At 40.2% G+C, this 26568-nt stretch overlaps 1 protein-coding gene across 7 annotated transcripts in view; it reads left to right on the top strand.

The window, feature by feature from the left end:
• The window catches only part of TSNARE1 (t-SNARE domain containing 1), a 472834-nt gene that overhangs the window by 398120 nt on the left and 48146 nt on the right, over positions 1–26568 (top strand). For all 7 annotated transcript variants that reach the window (XM_063405835.1, XM_063406108.1, XM_063405746.1 and 4 more), the window contains one exon: positions 6596–6711. In XM_063405835.1, coding sequence (XP_063261905.1) covers positions 6596–6691 — 96 coding nt within the window. In that variant the 3' untranslated portion in view covers positions 6692–6711. The remainder of the gene's footprint in view (positions 1–6595; positions 6712–26568) is intronic.

The raw sequence follows: 26568 nt of genomic DNA on the forward strand, positions 1-26568 counted from the left end.
TAAAGGAAGCAGCACTTGAAAATTAATCAGGGTGGGTTTTCATTGCCCAACAGAGGCCCTTAAAAGGACCTGACCTGATAACTGGAGGCTGTTATTGTGTAGTTGCTAAATTTAATAATTTTTGTTTTTTATCTGCTGAATGGGTTTGCAGGAAATAAATTTCCAGAGCAGATTAGTTTGCAATGGTTTCTTTGCTGGAATAGTGGAATTGTACTTTCATCTGGCTCTGCTTGAAAATGCTTCATGATTTGTTCTTTATTTTAAAATTGTCTTTGAAATATGGGTAAGCATTTCTGTAAGTAAAATGGATTGTCTTATTGAGTCTGTTGGCATTGAGTACATGGGTAGATTTTTGCTTGCTTACCATAATAACCTAAGAAATGATAATGGAAAAATGGTCCTTTTTTCACTAGGAGACAGATTCTTGCCCATACAACCAAACTGAAAAGCTCAGGGTATTTCCAGACCTGTTCCTAGTCCTCGTTCCTAAACTTTGGAAGCATTGGAGGAGGCTGCCCAGGGAAGTGATGGAGTGATTGTTCCTGGAAGTGTTTAAAAACCTGTGGATATGGAACTCAAGGATGTGGTTTAATGGTGAACACGGTGGTGCTTGCTGGGTTGAAGGTTGGACTTGGTGATCTTAGAGGTCTTTTCCAACCTTAACAATCCCATTTTTCCATGAATGTGTATATTATTTAAAATTGCAGGAGGGGGAGACAGAGTCAGGTGGTCTTGGCTTAACCCTTTTGGTTACTGTCATCATCCTTACCCCAGTGCTGAGACCTGGGAGTGATGGAATAAAGGTGCGATACTGGAGATATTAATTTAATTAATTTCTAATGAAAACTGCCCAGTTTTGTCCTGCAGAAGACCTAGAAAACTCCCCAGCCATGAAGTCGTAGGGTGTAACTCTGCTCTGAAGTGGTGTCATATGCTCTGATATTCCCAGAATAGAGCAGCTGTTCTCGTACAGATCCCTGCCTGAACTGAAATTCCTGTTCCTAGGGATTTTCACCTCCTTTGTGGAGGCAGTTGAGGAATCTCAGCTGCCCTGCCTTACAGTCTATAATGTAATCAATCCACAAAGGGTGGAGAATCTCAGTGCTGCTTTTCTATATGTGAATCAAGTGGGGGTTTGTTTGTTCATTTGTTTGTTTTTTCCTTTCAATATAAATACAGGAAAAACAGTTTCCTTTAGCCTCTTCTATTATTTATGCTTGGCCCCAGCTAGTTTTTGAATCCTTAGCAAGACAGCATTTTTTCCCTCCTTGTAAATGTGTTTGCTTAGGAATTTCCAAGATGAAACTCACTTTTCTGGGCCTTGGGCTGTAATGGGCTTTAATGGGTTTTAATTACTTAACTATCTGTTGTGACATAATTAAAATATCTTTCAACATTTCGCCCCCAAGAAATAAATATCTTCTAGGCTGTAAAATATGACTTGCAGCTTAATTTTCTGAAACAATGAGGGAAAGGTTTCTTCCAGGCTCAGTCACATCCAGTTTGCCTGTCAATATAAAGTGCTTCTCAACTGTGTCCCTAAATAGCCTTGCTCATTCCTTCCCTGATTTTTCACTCCTATTTCACATGTGTGTTTAAAGAGCCTCTGTCAGGATTAAAATATATCTTTACTTATTTTACTAAAAAACCCTGAGAGCCCAGAAAAAATAGCTGTAAAAAGCCATTACATCTTGCTACAGGATTAGAATTTTTTTGGTCCCATGTTGCGTTCTTTTCATCTTGGGAAAATGTGTACAATGAAAATAGATTAGCTGCAATTTAATCAACAAATTCTAGGTGTTGTGGGAAATGGACTTACAACAGGTTGGGACAGAGCTATAAAACCAGAACAGTGCTGCAGCATAGCATTCAAGGTTTAGAATAAGCTAAGATAATTAAAATGAAATCAGATAGTGGTCTTATAATTATTTCTCATACATTTTCCAGCAGAAGATAATCTTGTAGCTTTGAACTTTTCCCAAATTCAGCCTGAAATTGTTTGTTGCGTTGATTTCTCTATCTCTATTTAAATACTCGTTTTAACAGATAGTTAAAGGGAGTCAGTGCTTTCCAAGGTGGAGTTCCAGGATAATTTTCCCTGGAAGAAACAGGCTTTTGGGGAGGTTTTGTTAAATTCCAGCTGCTCCTGTAGGTGGACGGAGTTTTGGAATTTAACAGGAGAAAATGGAGAAAGCAGCCATAGATTTTTGTGACCTCCAGGAGTGTTTGGCAAAACCTCCAGATCTCTGGGAAAAAAAAAACCAACAAAACAATTATTCCCTCAGGTTTCCTGGATACTTTTTGAAGCAGAGGTGAAGACCCTCCAAATTTAGTTTGTACCAAAAATGCCCTTCAGCTGTTGACCCATCCACTGTGCCAACGATCTTGGGTATGTCCTGTCTGCAAACATCTAACTCCAAGTGCAGGTGGAAGATTCTGGGCAAAATGGTCTTAAAATTGCTCCTGTGAGCAATCATGGGTGTAGTTGCAGGAACTGAGAGGGGGTCACGTTGCCTCAGAGTTCCCAGAAAAGCCAAGGAAGACAGGGAATAGTGTGAGAGAAGGATCCTCTGCAGCTGAGGGGAGAAAGAGCTGAGAAAAGATGAGTGAAATCCACAGCGTATTAGTCGGATGCGTGGGAAATGCTGCAAAAATGCAAAGCTCCCTGAAGAATTATGCTGTAACATAAATTATTCATTTTACAGGTGGTTTAGGTTTTTGTGGTTTTGTTTTTATTTTTTTTTTCCTCAACTTTTATGTGGCTGTGGTTCTGTTATTTTGAGACTACTAAAATTATGGCAGAAGCCTCTGTTTCAGGGCAGTAAGGAACTTGTCCTGGTGAGAAATCCTGTTACAGGTTTGGAAACAGATTTCCATGTAAGTGTAGATTGACTTCGATGCAAGGGGTGGCATCATGAATCACATTTGCTGTTTATTCTTTTTTTTTTATTCCTTGGGAAAACTGGAACTCTCTTGAGATCAGCTGTACTTTCACCCATGGAGTGTGTCTCTACTTCCTCCCTTTAAAATGGATATAACCCAATCATTATGTTGATGTTTGGGATGGAAAGCATTAATTATATGATTCTGCTGTCATGGAAACCCCATGAAAAAATTAGGATCTTTACATTAACAGAGAGCTTTGCGTGGTCTCATGTGAACTTAGATGTCCTAAGAAAACTTGAGAAGAAAAGAAAAATTTCTAAATATGTGTGATGTACGCAGCTTAATAATTATTCCCTTACTGAATAAGGCAGAAATCCAACTTTAGAGGGAGGGCAAAGATTGCTTCCTGTATATGCAAACATGGAAAACACAAATTCAGGAATTTCTTTGCTGCTCAGTGCTTACATTTCTGAGGTTACTTTGCTTCCAGTGTGCAATGTGGCCTCAGGATCTTTAGAAAACCTCTTTGAAAAACTCATTAGAAAGAGTGTGTTTATTTTTGTCTCTCAATTTCCTTCAAGAATGGCAGTGGGGCATTAAGACAGCATTTGTAATCTCAGTCTGGCAATCAGACTCTGTAAAACTAAACTAGGGATAAAGCAGAGTTAGTTAGATGTAATATTATTATTTATGTTGTTTATTGGTGTATATTTATGTAATATTCAAGTAAGGGTGTCCATACCACAGCCTGCAGAACTGTCTGGGTTAGAGAATCTGCTCAACACACTCAGTGCCTGCAACTTTCTGCTCTGATGAAGGCAGGGAAAGGGTCCCAGGAGCTCACAGAAATTCAGGCTGGTCCTCTCCACAGGACAGGCTTGTTGAGCTCCATGGGTTGTCATAAAATCATAGAATATTAAGGTTGGAAAAGACCTCCAAGGCCATCAAGTCCAATCTTTGTGCCAAGTCTCACTGCAGGGATTCTTTCAGGCCCTTCCTGAAGCAGGGTGTGCACTTGTCCAGTGAAGAGACATGCTGCTGTTGCTCATATATCAGTATTTTTCTAAGTGACAAAACCCTGGGGTGCTGGGATCCTGCCACTCTTCCTCAGGATCTGTAGGGAAGATGGTGTGTCCAAGAAGGGATCAGAAGCTGCTTCTACTGCTCCACCAGCATGTGCAGATTTATGGCTGGAGACTAAAGCAACTCAAAGAATTCAACATTTTCCTTACAAAAATGTAAAATAAGGAAAAAACCCAAAAAAACCCAATAAAACAAGGAATAGACAGGAGAATCCTGCCATGGGTTTTATGGTTGTGAAGGACAATTATATTAAATATGCTAGGAGATATTTTAAAGAGCAGGAATCATAACCCTGACTTGCCAGCCAGGACAAGCTCATAAAATGTGAACCAAATCCCAGGATTCAGACTGGGCTGCATCTCTCCTGTCCTCTGATCAGTCTCAGTCTGTTCATGGTTTATTTGGTTAAAAACAAGGAAAAAGGGAAGGGAGAAGAGACTATGAAAATGTAAAATGAGAGTGACTCGGACTTTGTAATGCTGGAAAGAGGAAAAGAAGGGAATCTCTGCAAAGGGAATGATGGAAAATCCATGTGAAGTGATAACTGTGCAGACTTTGAAGCTTTTAATGGGACTATTTGAGAATTCTGCTTTAAGCTAAATGACCCATTAGCATCTTCTGCTGACCAAACACAGGCTCTGAGGTTTCAGAACTGGACAAGAACACCCAAGTGCCTTTGAAAGTCTGCAGTTTAAAGCAGAGGTTTCCTGGTTTGACTTGGAATTAATTAAGGTTAAAATTAAAGGGGAAGCAGTAGCAAGTCGTCTCATGGACTGAGCTTTCAGGATGCATTGCAGTTACTCCTGAAGAAATTAAAGTGTCAGGTGAGGATCTGCTATGAAGAAATATCCTTTTGTGTGTGAAAAAAAAATAAAATAGAATCAGAGAATCATAGAGTGTTTTGGATTGGAAGAGACCTTAAAGATCATCTCATTCCACCCCCTGCCATGGGCAGGGACACCTTCCACTACCCCAGGTTGCTCAGAGCCCCACCCAACCTGGCCTTGGACACTTCCAAGGATGGGGCAGCCACAGCTTCGCTGGGCAGGCTGTGCAAGGGCCTCACCACCATCACAATAATTTCTGTGAGACTTTGGTCACTCACATTCTCCCTCACAGAGTCACAGTAAACTGATGGAAAAGCATGAACAAATCTGTGCCCCAAAGCAGGGGTTCTGGGGAGAGGAATAGTATCCCCTCACACACTCCCTCCTAGTATACCTGACAAGAAGATCCCTCTTCACAAATGCACATGGAATGATATATTTTAAACACCTTTTTTTTTTCTTCTACAAATCAAAGAAAACCTTTCTGTCTGAGTGATTGAAAAGCTGATGCAGAGCCATGATGATTCACTGATTATCTGCTAGGGAGGCAGGACGGTACAGCATTTTAAGGTGAAAAAGATAATAATCTGGAAATCCACACTTAGATAAAACCACCAGTTTGATTGGTGGTTGATTCTGGAAGAGAGGACAGGTCATGCATCCGTGTTCCCTGCTGGAAGTGCTTCTCCAGCTTGTTTGGGCACTGGGAGGGAATGAAGGACAGGATTTGGAGCACCAATGGAAGAGTTGAAGCTCCTGTCCTTTGCAGTGTGAGAGACAAAAACATGCACAGAACAGAACAGCTGGGGAACAGTGGCTCTGTGGGAAGTGCAGTGCAGAGCAGAGTGATGTGAAGCAGTCAGAGAGGGATCCAAGGCAGACTGGGAGACTTGATTGCAGCAGTTAGGGAAAGGAGAGGAAGGAAAAGTGGATAACAGCAGTAATATTAACATCGTCTCTCCTGAGAGAGTGTTGCTTCAGTTGTAAGGAAGGTAAAGGATTCTGGAATAAAGCAACTGGTTTGTCACATCAAAGTGATGTTATCAGCTCTGGTGATTGGAGGAGTGGTTGATCTGATCTCAAGGAAAATGTCCAAGTTAAGGATTTCACTGAAGTCCCTTCTTTGTGTGTGTATTGGATAACAGGACAACTGACACTGCAGGATCATAGAAACACCCTTCTTCTAATCCATCTAAAAAGGAGGAAGGGGAATTGACTTATCTGCAAAGATTCTAAACAGGAAGAAACAACATCACATTGATGGAGTTCATTAGGAAGATGGATGGGTTGAAGTAGAAATAGACATCAAAATTAAAACTCCGTAGAATCTCTTTTACCATGTCTGAAAGTGAATGAGATCAGGATGGTTAATACTGGAAGAACATTTGGCTGCCCTGTGAACAGCCCATGTCAGTGCTTGTCTCAATTTCATGGCACAGCAGAGTGGAGAGGGAACTCCTTCTCTTACAGGGGACAATTTCCTTCTGGCAGCCAGCAGCAGCTCTGACACCCCCAGACCAAAACCAAACTGAGGGGCCTTACCCAAGTTCAGCCCTCCAAGCAGAGCGTGGAAATTTAGTGTGACACAGTGATTTAAGCAGGAAGAAAGTAGTGTAGAAAAAGGGGATTGTATCCAGGATTAGGAATCTGGATTATCCAGAAGGATAAGTCAGTTCAGAAAAACAGAGAAATTCTCTACATTGTTTTGGCCTGTTCCAAACCATTCTTTCAGTGGAAAAATAACATTTCTTCGTGGATTTAACCTCCATGCATTAATTTCTTTGTCTTTCTCCTCTCAGCTACGAGCCAGGAAGATGAAGTGCTGCCTCCTCTCCATCGCTCTGGCTGTTCTGCTGCTCATTGTCATAATCATTGCGGTCTCTGTCAAGCGCTGACCTGGCTGAGGTTTGCACAGGTAAAACCCTTTAGCCAAGTCTCTCCTCATACTCTGTAAGGTGCCTCAAAGACAGTTTAGGAAGCTAAACACAGTGAGAAAAAAAAAATCTTCACCTGCAGAGTCTGGCACACTAAAATATTTTCTTTTAAAGGGTATTAGAAATATTCTTAGTGGAGCCTTAAAATTAAGGCAAGGTGATATTCCCACAAAACAACACAAGACCCTTTCCTCTGCTGTTTGTGTCATGTTTGATTTTACATGAATCTCACAGCAATGCCAGCTAATGGATCCTAATTAGGATTAGGAGTTCAGAGAGGCAGAAAGAGTTTTAAAGACTCCAGGCTGGAGCAGACTCAAGGGCAGCCCAACAGCCCAGAGGTGTTCCCAAGTGCTTTTATCTTCTGAGATGTTCCAGAGACCCTCCTGAGGAGCAGGAAGACAAAACAACTGGAGATTTCAGTAAGGATGAAAAATTAAAATGTAGTTTTGGTGATCTTTTCTCTGGATCTACACCTAGAAGGAACATTGGTCTCTAGTAGGAGGATTGAGCTGAAATCTTAGGAATATAGGTGAGATATCAAAGCAACTTCATCCTTAGTGAAGTTTCACCTATAGCATGTTTACTTTAAAAAACAAAATGTGCTTTAAATGTAAAGTATAAGACACTTTGTTTTTTGCTTTCTTTTCCCCCATTGCCCTGGGAGAATGTCTCATCAATTACTACTTTCTGATGCAAAGCCTGTCTGGGTTTCTCCTTCTTTAGAAGGTTTGCAGGCCATTCTTCAAGGAGAGAATATCAGATTTACAGATTTTCTACCCCCCAAAGGGGGGCTGTGTGCCTGCTGCCAGGGCAGGGGTCCCATCTGGTAAAGTGAGAACCCAAAAGCAGCAATGGGGCTTTTCCTGTGGACAGCAAATCTCCTATGAAACTACCCTTGGGAGAGCACAAAGGATTGAGATATTTTGTTAATTGATCTGTTTAACAAGGGTTCAGTGTTACTTGAAAATGTTCTCCTTCCACGTGAGGATGAGGAGGCTTCTAAGGTGCCTTCTTTCCACTGGGAACTAAAAAGTGCTAGCTCAAAACCATCATGGAAAGATGATTCTTGACGCTTTTTAGGCTTCGGAGCTTCTTCTGCCATGACATTGTGGCTATCAAAATTTGGGTACAAGAAGTAATTGTACAAATCAAAAAAAGAAAAAAACTGTTGAAGGCTGTCAAGCACCATCTCACTGGTTTGGATTAGGATGATCTCAAGCCCTACATCATTGCTAGGAGAAATAGGTAGAAATATTTTGCTACACTTGAATCTTTACTTATTTGTTTAGCCAGCCCTGAAGCAAGGATGTTATTGGTGAAATGGACCTTTAGTTGACTGAACATCGAGGTTCTTACAGCATATCTATCATTTCTATATATTTTTTTATCTTGTTTTTATAGAAGAGACACTGCTTATGGGTGCAAGCAGGGATCTGTCCTGATAATTAAATCTAGAGCAACTACAGTAATGTTAATTGCACTACTCTGCTTTTCCTCTGCATTAGTTTGGAAATGTGTTCCATCAGGATAATCTGTAATATAACACAATTTCTTTTAGTACAGTTAAATATTCCTATCTACTGGAAATTACGAATCTTACCATCAGTTAACTACATCTAGACACATTTTAATCAAAATCCCTTTAGTGGAGAAAGTCAGAGAACAAAATATTCTTACAACAAAGCTTCATTGGAAAACTAAAATTAATCTTCTGTTATGAGATCCATGTCTTGAGGGAAGTGAACCTAGAGATACTAATGAAAGCCCCAGGAAAAATATCATGCTCTACTTTTCATCATCAGTTGTGAAACTAATTATTGAGCTTCTAAAACAAGAGTAACTTTGCAGCAGTAGAACTGGAGGCAGGACCTGCATTGAGTTATACTGGAATAATGATGATTTCTAATCTTTATAAATGGTTCTTAATCTGGGTAAGACCTAGTGGTGTGCAGCAGATTTCATATTTATGCTTTGAGGGTTTTTAAACCAGGATGGTTTTGTGTCCATAGTGATAGATGAATTCTATTATGAATTTTAGTACAAACAGATCTTTTAAAAATCCATGGTTTTTAAAATATCAGTGGATACAAAGATTACCTCAAGAAACAGGTTCATATAAAGTTCTTTTAGACTCTTATGGAGATAGGGAACAGTTGGGGTTTAATGTGTAACAGCTCTGCATGACTTCAGACAAAATAAAGGGAGGAAAGCGAGGGAACTACTTACTAAATACTCTGGTTGGCACAGGACATATCACTGAATAAAATCCCAAGTTTTGTAATGACTAGCAAGAACTTCCACTTAACAGCTCCTCAAAATGTTTGTTCCATGCTGGATAAGTAAGAAGCCAAAAGAAAAACCCCCAGCCACTCCATTCCAGTGGTTTAAATCCCATTTGCAGGATACTAAATTTAGGGTTCTTTAGCTTTCATGGCTGTTGATAAGAAATATGAAGGTCACTATTCAGTGAAATAAAGAAATGATGCCATTAATATCTGCAGTTAGTTAATAATACTATCAGTATTTATTGTTTTGATCATTAGCTTATAAAGTATCTTTACTATTTTTTTTATGGTTGATGTTTGTGCTTTTGCAATAACAATATTAAATCAACATCTCTTCACAAAAGAAGAATTTTTTCCCCACACCACAAATGGGACATAGCTGGACAGACAAACCCATTCCCTCCATAGGGGACATCACCTGATGGCTAGAAATGAGACACTTGACACGGCCAATATATCAAACAGCAATTCAATTTAATAATTGATTAATTAGCATGGTAAAGTGTGAGCAAAGACAGCACGCTGGATACAGTGGAAGAATTTTCCCTTCCAACTGCACCCCAATTGCTGGACTTGCTGGTATTTTATTGGCTATATTCATACATATTCATAAGCTTTTCTCAGCAGTTTCTATTTCCAATTTTTAACGTCATTATTCAATACCTATTGTGGTCCATTTTAGATTTCAATATTCCAGGATGTACATCCAGGATATGTATCCCAGGTGGTGGGGTCCAGCTTCCAGATGTGGAGTCCAGCTTCTATTTTCCAGGTCTATCAGTCTTTGATAGTGATGTCCAGTTTCCCTTTTTCAGGAACCATCAATCAGTGAGCTGAAGTCTTTCTTCTGTATCCAGGATGTTTTTCTACCAGTCTGTGAGAAAGCCTTTTTACATTCTAAAACTACAGTTTAAGATTCTTTAATACAAAACAAGCTTCTAAAGTTATAATTCAAAGACTCTTATTACAGAGTAGCTTGAGATTTATAATAGCTAATTGCAAGCAAAGTTTGTTAAAAAAACCTTCTTCCATACTTTCCTCGGTTGTTTATTAGAACTCATTTTTATAACTGTCCCATGGCCGTGTTCTACAATTACAATTACACAGATTCTTTTTTATTTCCCTGACACAAAACACAACTTTGTATTTCACATGATGAACCCTGCAAAGTGAAGAGCAGTTCTCCCTGTGGCTTTCCCAAGCAGTTGTGCCATCGTTGGCTGCTGGCTCAGTGCGTGCAGAGAGAGAGAGAGAGCAGCTGTTCAGGAGAGCTCCCAGCCCTGACTTTGCCTGTCGAGGGCCCTGCCATAAGTGTGTCACTGCTCCCCAGGGGCAGTTTTGTCTGGCAGAGAGAGAGAGAGAAGCATCCACAGCGAATGCAGAGAAACTCCTGAGGACTTGTGTCTGTACATTTGTTTGCTGACACCTTAGGAAAACAGCCCAGGAACTTTTGGGTCACATTGTGCACATCTTGGAGCAACACTGCAGCTGCCCTTTTTGTTCTTCCATCAACATCAGTACCCATTTAAAAGGACAGTATTGCAGGAGCAGCCTAAAAGAAGTTTTTTTGTTAACAACAGCTTTGGATAGTGTCAATACTTCAGCTAGACAGATCTTCTGTGCCCTTCTTTTGACTCATTTGCATGAGTGCACACTTATCCCAAGAGACAATCAAGACTGTTGGAATCCTAAGTTTTAAGCTTTCTTTATAGGAAAATAGAGGTGGAAAACTTTGAGAAAGATGCTGCATGTATGTGACAGCTGGAAAATACAGTTTCCAACGACAGCTTCATCATCTCAGTCCCATTAACCAAAGAAAGAGAGAAGGAATGATGACTTGACTGAGCCCTGTTCTTGGAAGAACTCATTGCAACAAAGGATGCCTTCACCATTACCAAGACACATTTCTGTCAGCCAAAGGTTGCTGGCTGAGCACACAGACTTTGCCAGATAGCAGATAGATTCCTTAAATCTGGTGGGCTGTGACTCCTCAGATTTTCCAAGCATTCAGCAGCTTGAAGCTCAAAGCCTTCCTGATACAGGAGACAAGTTATTAATTCTTTAACAGACATTGATTCGTTCCTTTCTTGATCATTTGACCATTTGGATTTTGAACCATCATCAACTTCTAAAACATTAACTATCCTGAGTGAGGAGTTACACGCTGATTACAGTCTCCATGTAATCTTAAATGTACAGACATAAAATCCTTAGAATCGTAGAATGGTCTGTGTTTAGATGGCACCTTAAAAATCATCCTGTTCCAAACCCCCTGACAAGGGCAGGGACACCTGCCACTGTCCCAGATTGCTCCAAACCCCAGCCATCCTGTCCTTGAAATTTCCAGGGATGGGGCAGCCACAGCTTCTCTGGGCAACCTGTGCCTCACCACCCTCACAGAAAGATTTTCTTTCTAATATCTCACTTAAGATCTTGGACAGTGTCTCCCTAATTGGGCCTTAGTCCATGTAAAAAAGTTATAATCAGGCTCCAAGTATGTGTTTTTCCGAATATGCAACTGTCTTGTTTTGGATTTAAATTGAATTATCCTAGAAAAAATAGAAAATACTGGTTTAGTTTGGATTATTTATCCCCTCCCTCACAGTTACAGCTTTCCTTGCATAATTCATTTATGGTTTTCTAATGTGGTTAAGTGTTTTATGTAACCTGATCAATGAGGATGAGGTTCAGACAGCTGATTTTACACAGCCCATCCTTGGTGTTCGTTTTTCTTTCAGACCTCATGCCTTTTGAGTTGGCTGGATTATTTTAGTACCTCGAGCACTGCACTGTCCCTGTGTGCTGTTCCTCTTGCCACCAACAAATTCAGTCACAGCCCCTGCGTGTCAGGGTCAGGAGGGTCGGGATGGCAGAGAGGGGAAGATTGACAAGTGGCTTTGTGGCACTTGGCATTTGCAGGTCTGTTGTTCCTTCTGAGCAGGAGACGAGCCTGGGCACCCTCTTCTGACACACAGAGCAGAAATTCTGGCATTTGCTCTGTGCATCTCTCCCTGGCTGTGTCAGGTTGCTAAAACACAGCAGTTCCTACTCAGTGTTGAACAGAGAAATAATTTAACCTTAGGAACTTTGTAAATAAAGGCAAAGCAGAGAGTTTTGTTTCATGGTATTGCTTTTGCTTTTTAAATTGTTATCACAGGGCTTTTCTAGATGTCTCTCTTTTCACTACACATCTATACGTGCTTAATATGTGAGTGGCTTCATATGTGAGTTTTCAACCTTGTTTCAATCTTTCAAGCTCTTTACGGGTATTTTTGGCAGCTGTCATTAAAATCCTAAAATAAGTCACCCCTCTTCCCTGGCTGTGGCACTGCTGCCGTGCTTGCTGTGCAGCACAATCAGGAATCAATAGGGCTGTAATATTTTTTCCCCTGTATCCTATTACTTTGAAAAAGTAATATTTAGAGTCAGGTGTCTTCTTGTCATTTCAGTTCTTATCTTTTACTCTCTAATTAGTTGCTCTGATCCTGGCATCCCTGCTCAATTGTTGCTCTGACAAGAAGACTGAGGTACATCCTGATTCTGCAGTGACTTTTTGCTTCAAATTTAAGTGAGTCAAAAATGAGATCTGAATTTTCACTGAATAATAAATAACGGGCCTGGGGTTATGATTTGGCCCAATTTCTTAAATTAGGCTAATATTTGTATTCTTTAAGGGTTTCCTGATTCCAATGGCCATATCTCCACTTCTCTCTGCTAGATTATTTCCCTGACAGAGCAATAAAAATGTGTTGCCACAAATGTGCAGAAGAGAGAAATGATTACTAGCAGAAAAAGAAATCTTAAGAGACAAGAGTCTGCTTTGTGCAAAAAAAATCCCTCAAAATAACCAGGCAAGAAAGGCAGAAGTGCCAGGAAATAGATTAATTTCTAAGAATTTCTCTGAGTTTTTACTATTGAGACAAACCTTCAAACAGATTAATGTTTTGATGGGACAGCACACAATCAGGTTACTGTGTTTTAATGTATTTCAGATTATGATTGCTGCCCATCTTATGGTGCTTGACCTTTATCAGTATCACATAATGCCAGGTCATTAACTCTGTGAGAGAGTGGAGGGAGGATGTATCACATTACCTTTGCTTAAGAGCCGGTGTGCAGACAGTTCCTGCAGCTCAATTAACTCGAGTTCATTGATTTGATTCCAAAGTCAGCAGGACTTTGTAACAGCCAGCAGCTTTCTTCATCCCATCTCAGGTTTCTTTGCCATCAGTAGGAAAATGGGATATTCCCTCTGAATGCACCATGCTGACCCTTCTGATGCATGCTGAGTCTCTGATCTGAACTTCCCAAAGCTCTCTGAAGACACTAATTATTTATGCTTTGTAACTCCTTTAAACTTAAACCATGCTGACACCCCTATAAGGACCTGGCAGAAGAGGGTGATTTTAAGCATATTCAGTTTGAACTGTGAAACAGCACAAAAATGGATACACTGATTCAAACCAATGCATTTTTTTCACTTACTGTCCCATTTGCAGATATTTAAGGAAATAACATCTGAAAAGGTGATATTTCAGCTAGAATTGTGGACAACACCAGCCCAAGTGTGGCTTTAGATTACTAAAATTTCAGTTTCAGCTTGGAAATTATTGTTACAAATGTAGAATATTTGAATGAGTCAGTGCCAAGTGACCTCTTCCCTGTGGATAATCTCAGCTCCTCAGGAGCAGTGATGTCTGAGGGAGCAGTTGGTGCTCAGCTCAGGGAGCAGTTGCAGTGATTAATGGCTCAGGAGGGTTCTCTGAGGCAGAAATCAGTAGCCCCAGGAGGAGGGAGGATTAAACTCTTTATGGGAGCAACACAGAGTCAGAAACTGCTCTCACATCACTGCGTCACTGTCAGCTGATATTTTCAGCTGGAATTATCTGTCTCATCGAGCCCCAGAAGTGCAGAGAGCTTGTGCTGCTGTGAGGGATCAGCACAAGGGAGTCCCTCACTTGTCCTGGTGCCCGTGGACTGTGGAGTGAGTGAACTTGCAGTGAAGTCAGCTTGGGAAGGTGTGTGGTTCTGTTTTATAAAGCTCAAGCAATGAGCTCCTCTGTGGAGACCAGTTCCTCTTGGCCTGGGATTGATGGGGACGTGGGTGAGGTTGCTGCCATCGGGGGCAGAGCTTGGTGTTTGGGGGAACAGGGGTGTCTAGTTCTATTCTAGGCTGTATGGATCCCACAAATGCCACAAATTCTGTATGTTTTACCATCATTCCATCTATCTCAACCAGCTGGATATTGCCTGTAGATGGGAAGTAAAGAATAAATCTCGTTTTCTTTTATTTCCATGTGCAGCCTTCACTTTTGCCTTATTAAACTGCCTTTAACTTGTCCAGATATTTTTTTTGTTCCATCTGATTTTCTCCATCCCCACTGCTGCTGTCCTGCTGGGAAGGGTAGGGATAGAACAGCTTGGTGATCAACTGGTGTCCAGCCAAGGTCAACCCACTGCAGAATCTCAGAGGTTTTCTTGGGAACAGGGCAGCACAAAGTTCACCAGAGCCATTCCCTACATGATAGAGTCTGACTCTCACTGGTATCCAAGATGCTTGGAAGTGTTATTTCAATATTATCCCTGGTGGTGGTGTCAAAGCAGGGTAATTTTGCATCAGTGTTGTCTGGAAGAAAACTTGAAAATCAGCACAGGGTGGTTTTCTTTGGTAAAAGTCTGCTAAAGAATTAATATTTTGTCAGTTTAGCTGGAAAATCTCATGTCCCAGCAGGGCAGACTCTAAAAAAGGAATACATCCAAGGTTATCTCTTCATGAAGAACGATGTTGGAGGGGACAGTGTTGTGCCTCTCAGAGTGTGGTAAAATGGGAAGATTGTTCTGTTTCTTCAGTGCCAAAATTCGAGTGCTGTTTCAGGGATGTTCAACAGGTTGGAAAGCATTTCATTGTCAGAGGAAAGTCACTGCAAGTGATTAAATCTACTCTTTGATTTTCTGTGCTTTGTCCCAGCCATTTCCTCTGAAGCCTTGGTGGTGGTCAACATTTTTTTGGGACATGGCCTTACCCCATGATGTGCTGCAGGTTGTTAAATTCTCCTGTGCAGCCACGTGACTCTTTCCAAGCAATCACAATGATGTGAGAGTTATCCTTTAAAAATTTGACTGAAATCAGGGCTTCTTGAAGGCTGTTTTGGTGGCCTCCTTTTCTTCTTAGGAAATAAACAATATAAAGTTAAAAATAATAAAAATATAAAATAAGATAAAAATTCTAAAACTCCCACTTTACTGCATTCTTTCTGATGTAGTGGTAACCATGTCTTTGTTAGTTCTCCACCTCCTCAAGCAGAACTAGAAATGTCCACATTTTGGTAATATATCTATGATAATATATAATCAGTTCAATATAGGTCCATAGTAACCTTCTAGTTGTAATCATCTCTCTGATGTGAGATTCTCAAACCAACTTTAAACAGAGAATTTTAATTCCATCCTATTTGGTGAATTTTCTGAAATATTCCTTGTAGCTTCATTAGGCTTTAAGAGGAGTTGGAATCTGCTTCACAATGATCACTCATTTACAGAATGTTCTTCAGCTCTCAGAATAGGCTTTTAAGGTGTTTGTGGAAAAGAAGACTTTTGACCTCAGTAGCCAGCAATGTTTGTTTCCTGAAAAACTTCCAGAGAAATGGCTTTTTTTACTTTTGAGTTTGGTACGGAAGTTGCTTGAGCTTTGATAGATTTTTAATTCCTCAACAGCCATATTTTGACACTGAAATGGGATTTTTTTTCACATTACAGCATTGCTGTATAATCCATAAACCATTTAATTCCTCTCACAAGTAGATCACCAGAAATTACTGCATTTGTGGGGCTTGCACAAACAGCCACCACGTTTACAACTGTGCACCTCACGTGGATCTCATCATCCCAGCCCAGAAGGTGGGAGAAGCTTCCTGTCCCTAAAACAACGAGCGAGGTGGAGTTCAGGAAGGTCACTTCGATTTGCACATTACTGAGGTTGGTTGAATTACCCCTCGTTAGCTGAACTGCCCATGCACAGCCTGCTGAGAGTGCAGAGTAAAATGCATTAGTCCTGATGTCATCCCATCAAAACTTGCCAAGAATAACATCCCAGACTTTAGTGCCTCTCAGCTGACAAGCAGTAACCCATTAAACAGCAATAGTTTGATCCCTTTTCATTGTCTGCCCACTCTTCAGATATATATTAAAAAAAAATCTGTATCATCTGTAGAATATTTTCAAGACATCTGCTCTTCACAGAATCCTATCCAATGAACAAGAGTTTCTTTCTTAAGCCAAAAATAGAATTTCCTCTGTTTCAATTCCTGCAAGGATTGTTTTTGTGGGGTTTTTTTGTTTTGTTTTGTTTTTAATGTATAGTACTGTGCCTTGTAAGGGTTTGCTCTATGAAGAGGCATTCTTGTTGATTATTTGGAACAAAATTGTTCTCAGTTTTACAACTGCCATTTGTATTATGTTTACAACATGCAATTAAGGACTCCTATTAAATGTTCTTGCAAGGCAGATCCCAATGACCAATGTTTATTTACATTTTTGCCAGAGCACAATATTGAAAAGACAATAGAGAAGAAATGTAATGCAAGAGAGGAGCTATAAAACCTCCATTTCAGCTTGTTGAACAAATTTGGGTATTCATGGGCTTGGGAAATCTTCTCCTCTGACACTCAAATATTTCTGTGAAGTAATAGGCACAAAAATTTTGTGGAATCCCTTTAATTTGTAGCAATTTTGCCTTCACTGAATTACATATTTCAAAGAATATCTTGTTAATGACCAGTATATGGCAAATATATTATCCAAGCTTATTAGTACAGAAATAATTGCAAGTGGCTGCTATAGTTCATTAAGGCTTATTTATTTTATAGTTCATTAAGACTAATTTTATCAGTACAAAATATTTTTTAATAGCCAGTTTTGCTCTTTTTTTTCTTTAATGTTTCTCTGCCATCTACTGCTAGCAATAGTTTCTGATTTTCTTATTTGGTTCTGGATAATATTCCACTGTATTTACAATGAACCACTTAGTGGTGGCTTTTAATCAACAGTTTTTCTGGGCAGTAGCAGATGCTAATCTTGAGTTGGGCATATATTAATTTACATCTGTTTCTCCTGGTAAAAGGGCTGGTATAGTTTATTGTTTAATATAAACAAAGCATATCACAGTAGCTTGACATGCAGTTAAACTCACCAATTTTCCAGAGATAATTGGAGAGCAAATTTTCCAGGCTGGATTTGAATTAAATATTTATTATTTTGTTGCTTGTAACGAGGTGTTATATGGAAAACTGAGTTTCCTTGTGCCCTTTGCTCAGTGTCTGGCTGAGCCACCTCCTCATGGCACATCTGGGTTTGATATCTGCCAGAGAGAGGGAGATTTTTCATGGCTCGGGTTATCCAACAGATCACCAGAGAACACTCTCCATCTCTAATAAATTCTTGATTTTGGTCTGAAGAGAAACTAAAGAGCAGCTTTACCTTAAATCTAATCAAATTATCTCAGAGACAGAACAGTGCTCAGTTTGGTGAAGGGAACTCACATCAGCTCAGACATGGGAGAGAGAGGGAGGAATTGATTTCTTTTCCTTACATCTTTTCCACTTTCAATGAACACTTAAATATTTATTGATGAAAAGACCAGAATTTGAGTGCACTGCCTCTCCTTCCTGTCTTCGCTATGAAGCAGTGGGACTGTTCCTGTTTCATGTCTGTCTCATCAGTCATTTACACTTTTGGAACAGTGAAACAACTACAAAACATTAAATAGTGATCTCTCCTGCGTGTCTCATACCCTCCTGTTTTATGGCAGGAATCTGGTTCAAATCCTTACCTGGGGTTTAAGGCGAGATCTAGGTTTGAGTTCTCATTTAACCATATAAATCTAATGCCAGAAGGAATATTGTGTGGAGCACCAAACTGTTCTCCTTCACTCTTGTGGGATTAAAGGAATCAACATGACAGTATTCAGGAGTACCCAAAGGCAGAGCCATTTCTGTCCTTCATCCTCACAGGGATAAAGCAAAATTTGAGTCTCATACAACTGTTGAAATATGTACGTGAGGAGAGGCCATCACCTTAAAATTTATTTTCTGAAATTGTGGATATACTGAATTTTAGAACCTGCTGACATTTTGGTGTGGCAGTTTCAATTCAAATTTCTGTTGTTGGTGGGGTTTTTTTAGGTGAACTCAACATTCATTTTTTTGCTAGAGCACACACAGACATGTATGCACACACACATACACCTAAAATCTGGGACAATCAGCAGCACTAAAAAAATCCTGAACCTGGAGCGTGGAAAAAACTCACAAAAATCATTACAGTCAGGGATAAAAATAAAGATTGCTCCAGCTATGAAGAGGAATGAAGGTACAAGAGGTTAACACGCAGCCAGCCTTCCCTTCCATTTTCTTGGAGCTGAAGGACAAAGTACTAACAGGATTAGTTATTAAGTGCATCTATGTGTGTGTGTGTGTTTTTCTGTTCATATCTGTGTCAGACAGGAGGAGAGAGAGAGCTGGGATTGTTCAGCCTGGAGAAGAGAAGGCTCTAGGAAAACCTTAGAGCACCTTCCAGTACCTTAAGGGGGATGATAAAAAGAAGGGAGAGGGACTTTTTTTGTGCAGTGACAGGACAAGGGAGGATGTTTTTAAATGACAGAGAGCAAGTTGAGATGAAATGTTCAGGAGAAATCCTTACTCAGAGGATGGTGAAGCACTGGAACAGGTTGCCCAGAGAAGCTGTGGCTGCCCCATCCCTGGAAGTGTTCAAAGCCAGGGGCTCTGAGCAAACCTGATCCAGTGAGTGACATCCTTGCCCATGGCAGGGAAATGGAATGAGATGATCTTAAAGACCCCTTCCAACCCCAGCCATTCTGATGGTATGATAACTTCCTTTGCTAAAAGCAGTTTAGTTTCACTGTGAAATATCATGCAAATCAGATACTCTTGGTTTGTTTCAATACAAAACAAAGAATACTCTGCATTTCTGTGAATAAGCACTGAATGCTTTCCCTTTGAAACATTTTTCTGAGTCAAAAAGGTGGCTATTCTTTCTTTTGTGCTGTTTATAATGCGTGGTCAGGAGGGCTGTTTTTGTCTAAACACCTGGGAAGTTAATGAGCTTACTTCCATGGGAACAGAAAATCCCACTGTGAGTCCATGTAATGCCTTTTTCCTGGTAAGATCTTGGTGCACACGGGCACAGTGGAGAAAAGCTGCTCAGTAGCCAGGAAAGAAGATTTTCATCTTCCAGGGAACTGCAGTATTTCTCTTCTCTCATGCACTGTGAAACCAAAATGGAAGGGACCTTTGAGCCCACCATAAGCAGGGACACCTTCCACCAGATCAGGCTGCTCAAAGCCCCATCCAGCCTGGCCTTGAACCCTTCCAGAGATGTTTCAGTGCCTCACCACCCTCACAGTAAAGAATTTCTTCCTGGTATTCAATCAAAACCTGCTCTCTGGCAGTGTGAAGCCATCCCCTCTTGTCCTGTCCCTCTGCCCTTGTAAAAGATCCCTCCCCAGCTCTCTTGGAGCCTCTTTGGGCTCTGGAAGGGGTTCTAAGGTCTCTCCAGTTCCACGTAGAGACTCACTTTGGTTTTGTAAGACTCTCCTGTCCATGAGAGTTCTTCCTCCTGCCAGCCTAAGTACAAGTTCTTCATCCAACCCCCACCAAAAAATAATCCCCAGCCAAAGCTTTGCACTCAGTGCTGCAGCTCAGAGAACCAAATCCCCTGCTGAAACCTTAGAGTCACTAACTGGGAAACTGGAAATGTTTAGACCAGCCAGAAATACTTTGTCAGCCTGTCTTAGGCTTTCCAGTGAAAGGCAGGGTTTTGCTCTCTGTCAGATTTTGATTTTGATTTTTAATCTCCTTTTGATGAGCTTCCTATAGGGTTTTTAGCTACTTACAGTAGAAAGTTAATTTTTTAAATTGTGGTTTCCAACAAAAACAAAACAAAACCCCTCATCACTTCAGAGTCCTTCTTGCTTTCATTTTTTCCTGCTGCTGCTTTTACTCTTGACATTCAGCCTCCTCAACAAGTCCTGATATGACACTCCATAAAATCTTTATCCTGTCAAAGCCCTGCTGTGAGCATTGCCCAGTGCTTCCAGAATTCGCATTTAGCATCCATTCATATGACTCTATTGGTGGGGCTCTCTTATCACTGAGTAGCCCTCCAGCTTTATATGAAAGGGCACAAAGTTAATGAAAACAGCATTAAAACTCGATTAGCATTTAGTAAGACTCTCACTAAGACTCATTCTGAACTTAATATTAGTTTCATAATTTTTTTTTCTTTTTTAACTCACCGTATCCAGAGCCAGAGACAGCAGAAACAGTCCCAACAAAGAGCCTGTTTTTCAGGTGAGGATGTTATGTCAGAAGGAAGGGAAGGCTTTGATTTTTAAGGGGGTTGTTTCAGGGTTAGGGAAAATTGTATGTGTTATTTCATCCTTTTGTCTTTTGATGGAAGAGCCACTCATTGGAAGTGATGTTCCTTTTCTGTACATTTTGACATAAATTCCTGGAGAAATGAATCCTAGAGAGAGTAAGATCTCTTGAAAATGTCACAATATACCAAACTTATTTCAGAGAGTTAATGAGGATTTTTCTCCAGACACAAACTTTGCTTGCTGTTGCTTTTCTTGAGAAGAAGAAGAGTTGAAAACTCAGTGAAATGGTGGTACAGACAAGAAAACTCCTGCCATGCAAGGGAAAAGCAGACTAAAGGATCCTTGAGTATAAACATTTGTGCATTTTCCATTCATAGCCCTTGCTCTAGCTCAGATTAGACCTCCAGGGACCTCAGGTGTATTGCTGATTTTAAAAATACCAAGAACATTTTCTGGCCTCAGGGCTAAATTACACATCTTTGTTACTTAAGCAAACCCTGCAGTTCCATACTGTAGTGTAGCATCTCATAATCCTTAACTCTGAGTTTTCTCTGGATCCTGTGTGGTTCTTTTGTGGTTCTAAGGCATTTTTATACATTATTGGCTTGCGTTTCTGTCTCTAGAAGTACTCACAGTGTAACACTCTACTGAGGAGGATGAGTTCTTGAGCTAAGAAGTGCCACAGAATTTGCTGCAAAAGGTGTACAGATTTCTTTTAGCTCCAGTTGGGAAGGTTTTTGGAATATTTGACTGCCCTGATGTTGTTGGGGACCGGAGTGAGACACAGACATCGACAAAAATGAAAATACTTCTGCAAGAAAAACAACTCCAGCTGAGGGACTTCAGCCTTTCTCTTTCTACAGAAGGAAAAACCAAGAAACAATCAAGCAGTTAGGTTCCAGAATGCACAAAACCCATATTTCATTTTAATTCTTTGGACTGAAGGAATAATTTGATGACTGATAAGGAACTGGATGGAGAAGTGACAATCCCAGCTTAAATCTCAATTTTGACATGTCTCTTTCCATGGGAAAATAGCCCATTTTTGTGTTCATTTCTCTTTCCCAGATTTGGACAGTGGCATTTGGACCAATTGTTTCGATTATTTGGGTCATTTGGGTCAGTTCTCCTTCTAAAAATGGGTGTAAATCTCTGACCCAAAGGTGTGTTTTTATGTCAGATTCACTGAGTGCTTCCACCCTCACAGATAATACAGGAACATTAAGGGAGGTCGTATAAGGACTTAGGCTGATAAAAGGACCTAAGAAGAGCTGGACAGAATAATCTGTCATGTGTTGAGTCAGCTAATAAAAAAGGTAGTTACTTAAAATGTCTACAGGCACCAAAGCGTAACGGAAGTCTTAGACAAAGGAAAATAATTGAAATTACTATGGACATAATGAGAAATGCACTATCAGGTTTTGCAAAGGCTGAGACCAAGGGTTTGCTGCCTGAGCAGCAGCAGAATTGCATGTAGCCAAGTGTAAAAAATAATAAATTAAAAATGGATTTATGAAAGGGTATTGCAGAGGCTGGCATTAAGTGAACCCAGGCTGTCAGTTCTGGAGCTCAGCGAGAATACAGGTACTCTTTTTGTTAGAGTGAACAGAAATTGAAGCATTTAGTGCTGAACGGTGTTGTTTGCCTCACATTCCTTTAAAGATGGACTGTAAACCTGTGTGCTGAACTGGAGATGCTGTAACACAGATGTAAATAAAAGCCCTGACTTTCATCCAGCAGGTCTCAGCTCACACTCTGAGCACCCCTCTGAGGGGTAGAACTTTCAATATTCTTGTTTCAAAGGAAGCAAAACTGAGATATAAAGAGATTAAATCACTTGCTGGAGGCTGTTAGAGAAGCAAAATTGTGTCAGTTCCTCCCAAGCTCTCGCCATTCAAGCTCAAAGAGAATTTATTTGCACCACTCTCTTTTCAAAGTATATGTTTAGATAAATGAAGGAGAAATATCTGTGGCATCAATCTGACGATTTCAGCAGAAGTGCTTTGGGGATTAATTTGATCTGCTCATTTCTGGGTAGACACCAGGAACTCTGCTGTGTGTATTTAAAGCACACTGGTCCCACCTATTGGGGCTGCTGGGGAATTGATTGCATTGGGTTGCAGCAGGTCGTTTGTCTTCATGCTGATAATTTTGTTTGGGTTTAGTAGAGTTTCATTATTTTCCACTCCAGGGTATTTTTCATCTCTAAGAGATTTCAGGTGTAAATGTATTCCCACGACCTCAGCTGATAATTTCACTGCTGTGTTTGGGTCAAGTATTGATTGTGACCCCTGCACGAGGAAAGTGTTGATATTTAACATCAACTTTTCTTTCTTATACCCCATTTCATGCAAAAGAAAAAGAAAAAAAGAAAAAAAAATCCCCATGTGAGCCAGCTGTCAGGATTCCTAAGGAAAGGCAGACCCAAGTCAAATGGAGAAAGTCAGATTCATCATCTTGAACTTGTCCACCTAAAAGTCAGATTTTCAGCCTCAGTGAGCTCTCTAAACCTCCCCTTTGGAGATCCAAAATTGTAGCTGTAAATAGAGGCTGAGCAGCCCTTTCTCTTTTTTAATATTATCTTAGATAATGAAACAGCTTTGGGAGCTGCCTGCTCCTTCCTGATGGCTTTGGACACATCTGGGTAAATGTCCTTTGGAAAATGAAGGGGAGGAGAGAGAAAAGATGAGGAGAGGAAAGAGAAAAGATGAGGAGATTCGAGGAGAGAAGAGAAGAGAAGAGAAGAGAAGAGAAGAGAAGAGAAGAGAAGAGAAGAGAAGAGAAGAGAAGAGAAGAGAAGAGAAGAGAAGAGAAGAGAAGAGAAGAGAAGAGAAGAGAAGAGAAGAGAAGAGAAGAGAAGAGAAGAGAAGAGAAGAGAAGAGAAGAGAAGAGAAGAGAAGAGAAGAGAAGAGAAGAGAAGAGAAGAGAAGAGAAGAGAAGAGAAGAGAAGAGAAGAGAAGAGAAGAGAAGAAGAGAAGAGAAGAGAAGAGAAGAGAAGAGAAGAGAAGAGAAGAGAAGAGAAGAGAAGAGAAGAGAAGAATTTGAAGACAGAAGTCTATCCAGTCCACAACCATGATTTTTGATGGGACTGTTTAGGGATGCTGAAGAAAACAGATGAGGAAAAAAAGGAACAAGAAGCTTTTAAAGAGAATTACAAGATCCACTGTGGAGTTTAACTCACCTTTTTCTGCTTACTGCCTCTAATTCACCCAACTAGACAGTGAAGATGGTGAAGTGCATAGAGCTTTATCCCATGTGTTTGGGAAGAGCCCATGGCTAAAACTGAGGACAAAATACAGATTGAGACAAACTGGTTATGTGTGGAGAGTTAAATATCAAATAACAAAATAGACTACCTAGTTTATTATTATTTCCAAACTATTGGTCATTTTCTTCAGCCCTGGTGTTTTAGTCAGGACATCAGCTCAACAACAATCATTAATTACTTTAAAATAGCCCTCAAAACTTGCAACCTGCCAGGGTGAAGTTCACATTTCTGTCCTGCTTTATTCCAAGTGTTTCAGTGCTTTGTGTTCATTTCTTTTTGGCTTTGCTAAAAAAACCCCAGAGAGTCAGAAAAGCATTTTAGTACCTTCCAAAATAACTTAATCTTTACTGAATGCCTAAATATTTTACAGAATTCAGCTCCATATTCAGCCTGTACCTGGAACTAGGACTGCTGCTTCTTTTTTACTGTAATGTGATTCACAGCCACAAACAATCTGCTCAGTAAAATGGACAGGACTCCACAAGAAAATTATTTTTATTTTCTCCTTTATATTTGAAAGATAAAAATAAGGCAAATATTAGAATAAGGTGTCTAAAATTAAATTCTTGTTTATTCTTCAGACCTCTTCCTTTGAAATTTACCTTAAAAACATAGCTCAAATGGCATCATATATAATTTGCCTTCAACTACTGGAAGCAGAGTGCTGTGTCTTCTGATAATTCTTTTTTTTTTTTTTTTAATCATCTAAAATTCAAAATAATTCTTATATTCAGGTGAGGTACTAGTTATGCTCTTATTTTATGCCTTGTATGGTTCCAGAAATAGCTTTCTATTTTCCTTTTTAAATGATACTGGAAACTACAGAGGAAGAAACAACCCTGGTTTTGTCCTTTTTTTTCACAATAATAATAATAATAACAATAATAAAAGGACAAGCATTCTGTCTGCTGTGCAACACAACTTCTCATCTGGAGGCCTCCAAACACTTTTGAAAGCACGTGATATTAATTTTGCTTTAGCGACTGAGGAAACAGCAGCACACAGTTTAGCAATTTTCCCAGTACCACACTGAAAGTCCACAATGAAGAACTTAAAGGACAGGACCATGACTCCTCCTGTTTTATTGCCACATCATTACTTCAACTGCAACATCTTCTCCATCCTCTTTCAGCTGAATTTCCTGCATTCAGCTGTGCTTGTTTAGATGGGATTTAATAATAAATCCACCTTTTAATTGCTACTCTGATGACAGGAGAGAAGGAATCTCTCCCTTTTCAAACTGATCATTGTTAGGATGAAGTTTGGTTACTGAGGGGAGGAGTTGCTTGTGACTCAGAGATGAAGCTAATTATTTATTTGTTTGTTTATCTGTTTTTAATTAATTAATTCTGATGGGGTTCCTGTGCTGTGCCCATCACCGAGGTTTCTCAGCACAAACAGTGCCATAGGAGACTTCTCTTGCTGGAAGTTTGGTGTTTGGGGGGCTATAAATGAGATATGGCTCTGAATCCTGTAGGGCATTAAAATGCTCCCAATAACGAGGCCAGGGCTAATGAAAGATGCACAACACCAGGGTGAATGTGCTGCTCCATTCTCCAAATTCCCTCACAATCCTGTAGGGCCCAAGCACAGAGGAGCTGAAACTGAGTTACTCCTGATGAGTATCACCACCTGCTACACATGAAGTATTGAAAATCTAGAAATCTAGTGGAAATGAAAGGAAAAAAAAAATGCCATTACTTCTATTTTAATGGAATACTATGAAAACTACTTCATGCTAATTTTCATAATATTGAGATGTACAGGCCATTCCTAAGATTGACTGGAGACCTCCCACAGAAGTCCAGCTGCCAATTTGAGGGGTTTCAAGTGTCATGAGATTAAGTTCTGGGCTCCACCTTCCCTAGAGTAGTCTGTTATTTAACTGATGGACTGCTTTAATCGTTTTGGCTGCCTAAAGCCTCTTCTGAAAGAAACTGTGAGTTAATATCACTGGAAAACAGGCCTGAAGAATTAACTGTAGCACAGATGAAGAGGATTTTATTCCTTTAATAATTGGTGGCCAGCCTTACAAATCCCTTATTATTCATTCATGGAAGTGTCACGTTTAAAATGCAAATTCCTTCCCATTGTCCTCCTCCATCTCAATACATTTCCTTTGAAGTATCCCTGGAGCTTTTGAGGGGCCACCCACAATGGGATCACTGTGATCAGCCAGCTTGCAAAAGAGTGCCCTGCACCAGCTCAGGTGAATTCAGCTGGGTCCTGCTTAGCAGCCTCAGCCTTCAAAAAAGCATCCAGACTTTGTTTAAGAGGGAGAAAAAAAAGGTAAAATAAAGGCTATCAGGCCAGGTATTTTTACCAAGCCTTTTTAACAAGGTTGCCTCTCCTGAGACACATCACAGCCCCGTGTCAGCCACCATCACACAGCAGTGAGGTCAATAATATGAACAGATCTGGTTTGTCTTGCCCATGTTCTGTTGGTTTGGGAAGAGCAGAGCTCTCTATGACATTGCAGAAGAGAATGTCAAGGCTCAGCTGGCACGGAATTCCTCTATCCATGTGGGGAATGTTCACTGTCCTTGGTCCTTGCTGCCACTCAGCCACAGTTACAAGTTTTTTTAGGCAGGAATAGCTGTCCCAGGCCAAAATTGGGATAGAAATATTTCTGTGAATGGAGAAAGGCCACTCTGATCTGCTGCAGGAGGCTTGGGGAACTTTTTGGAGGCAATTACTGTGTTTTCAGGTAAAGTCCAGGTTAGTGAATGCATTGTCTGATTGAACCTTCCCAGAGCAACATAAATACTGATAATAATGACCATAATAGCAAGGTAAATTATATTATCAGTAATGGCTAAATAGTTTAATAGTCTTCATCAAATGACTGAGTACCTTATCCAGCAGTGAGACTTGCTGGCTCCTGTGT

Source organism: Prinia subflava, chromosome 1 (genome assembly GCF_021018805.1).
Source record: "Prinia subflava isolate CZ2003 ecotype Zambia chromosome 1, Cam_Psub_1.2, whole genome shotgun sequence".
NCBI lineage: Eukaryota > Metazoa > Chordata > Aves > Passeriformes > Cisticolidae > Prinia > Prinia subflava.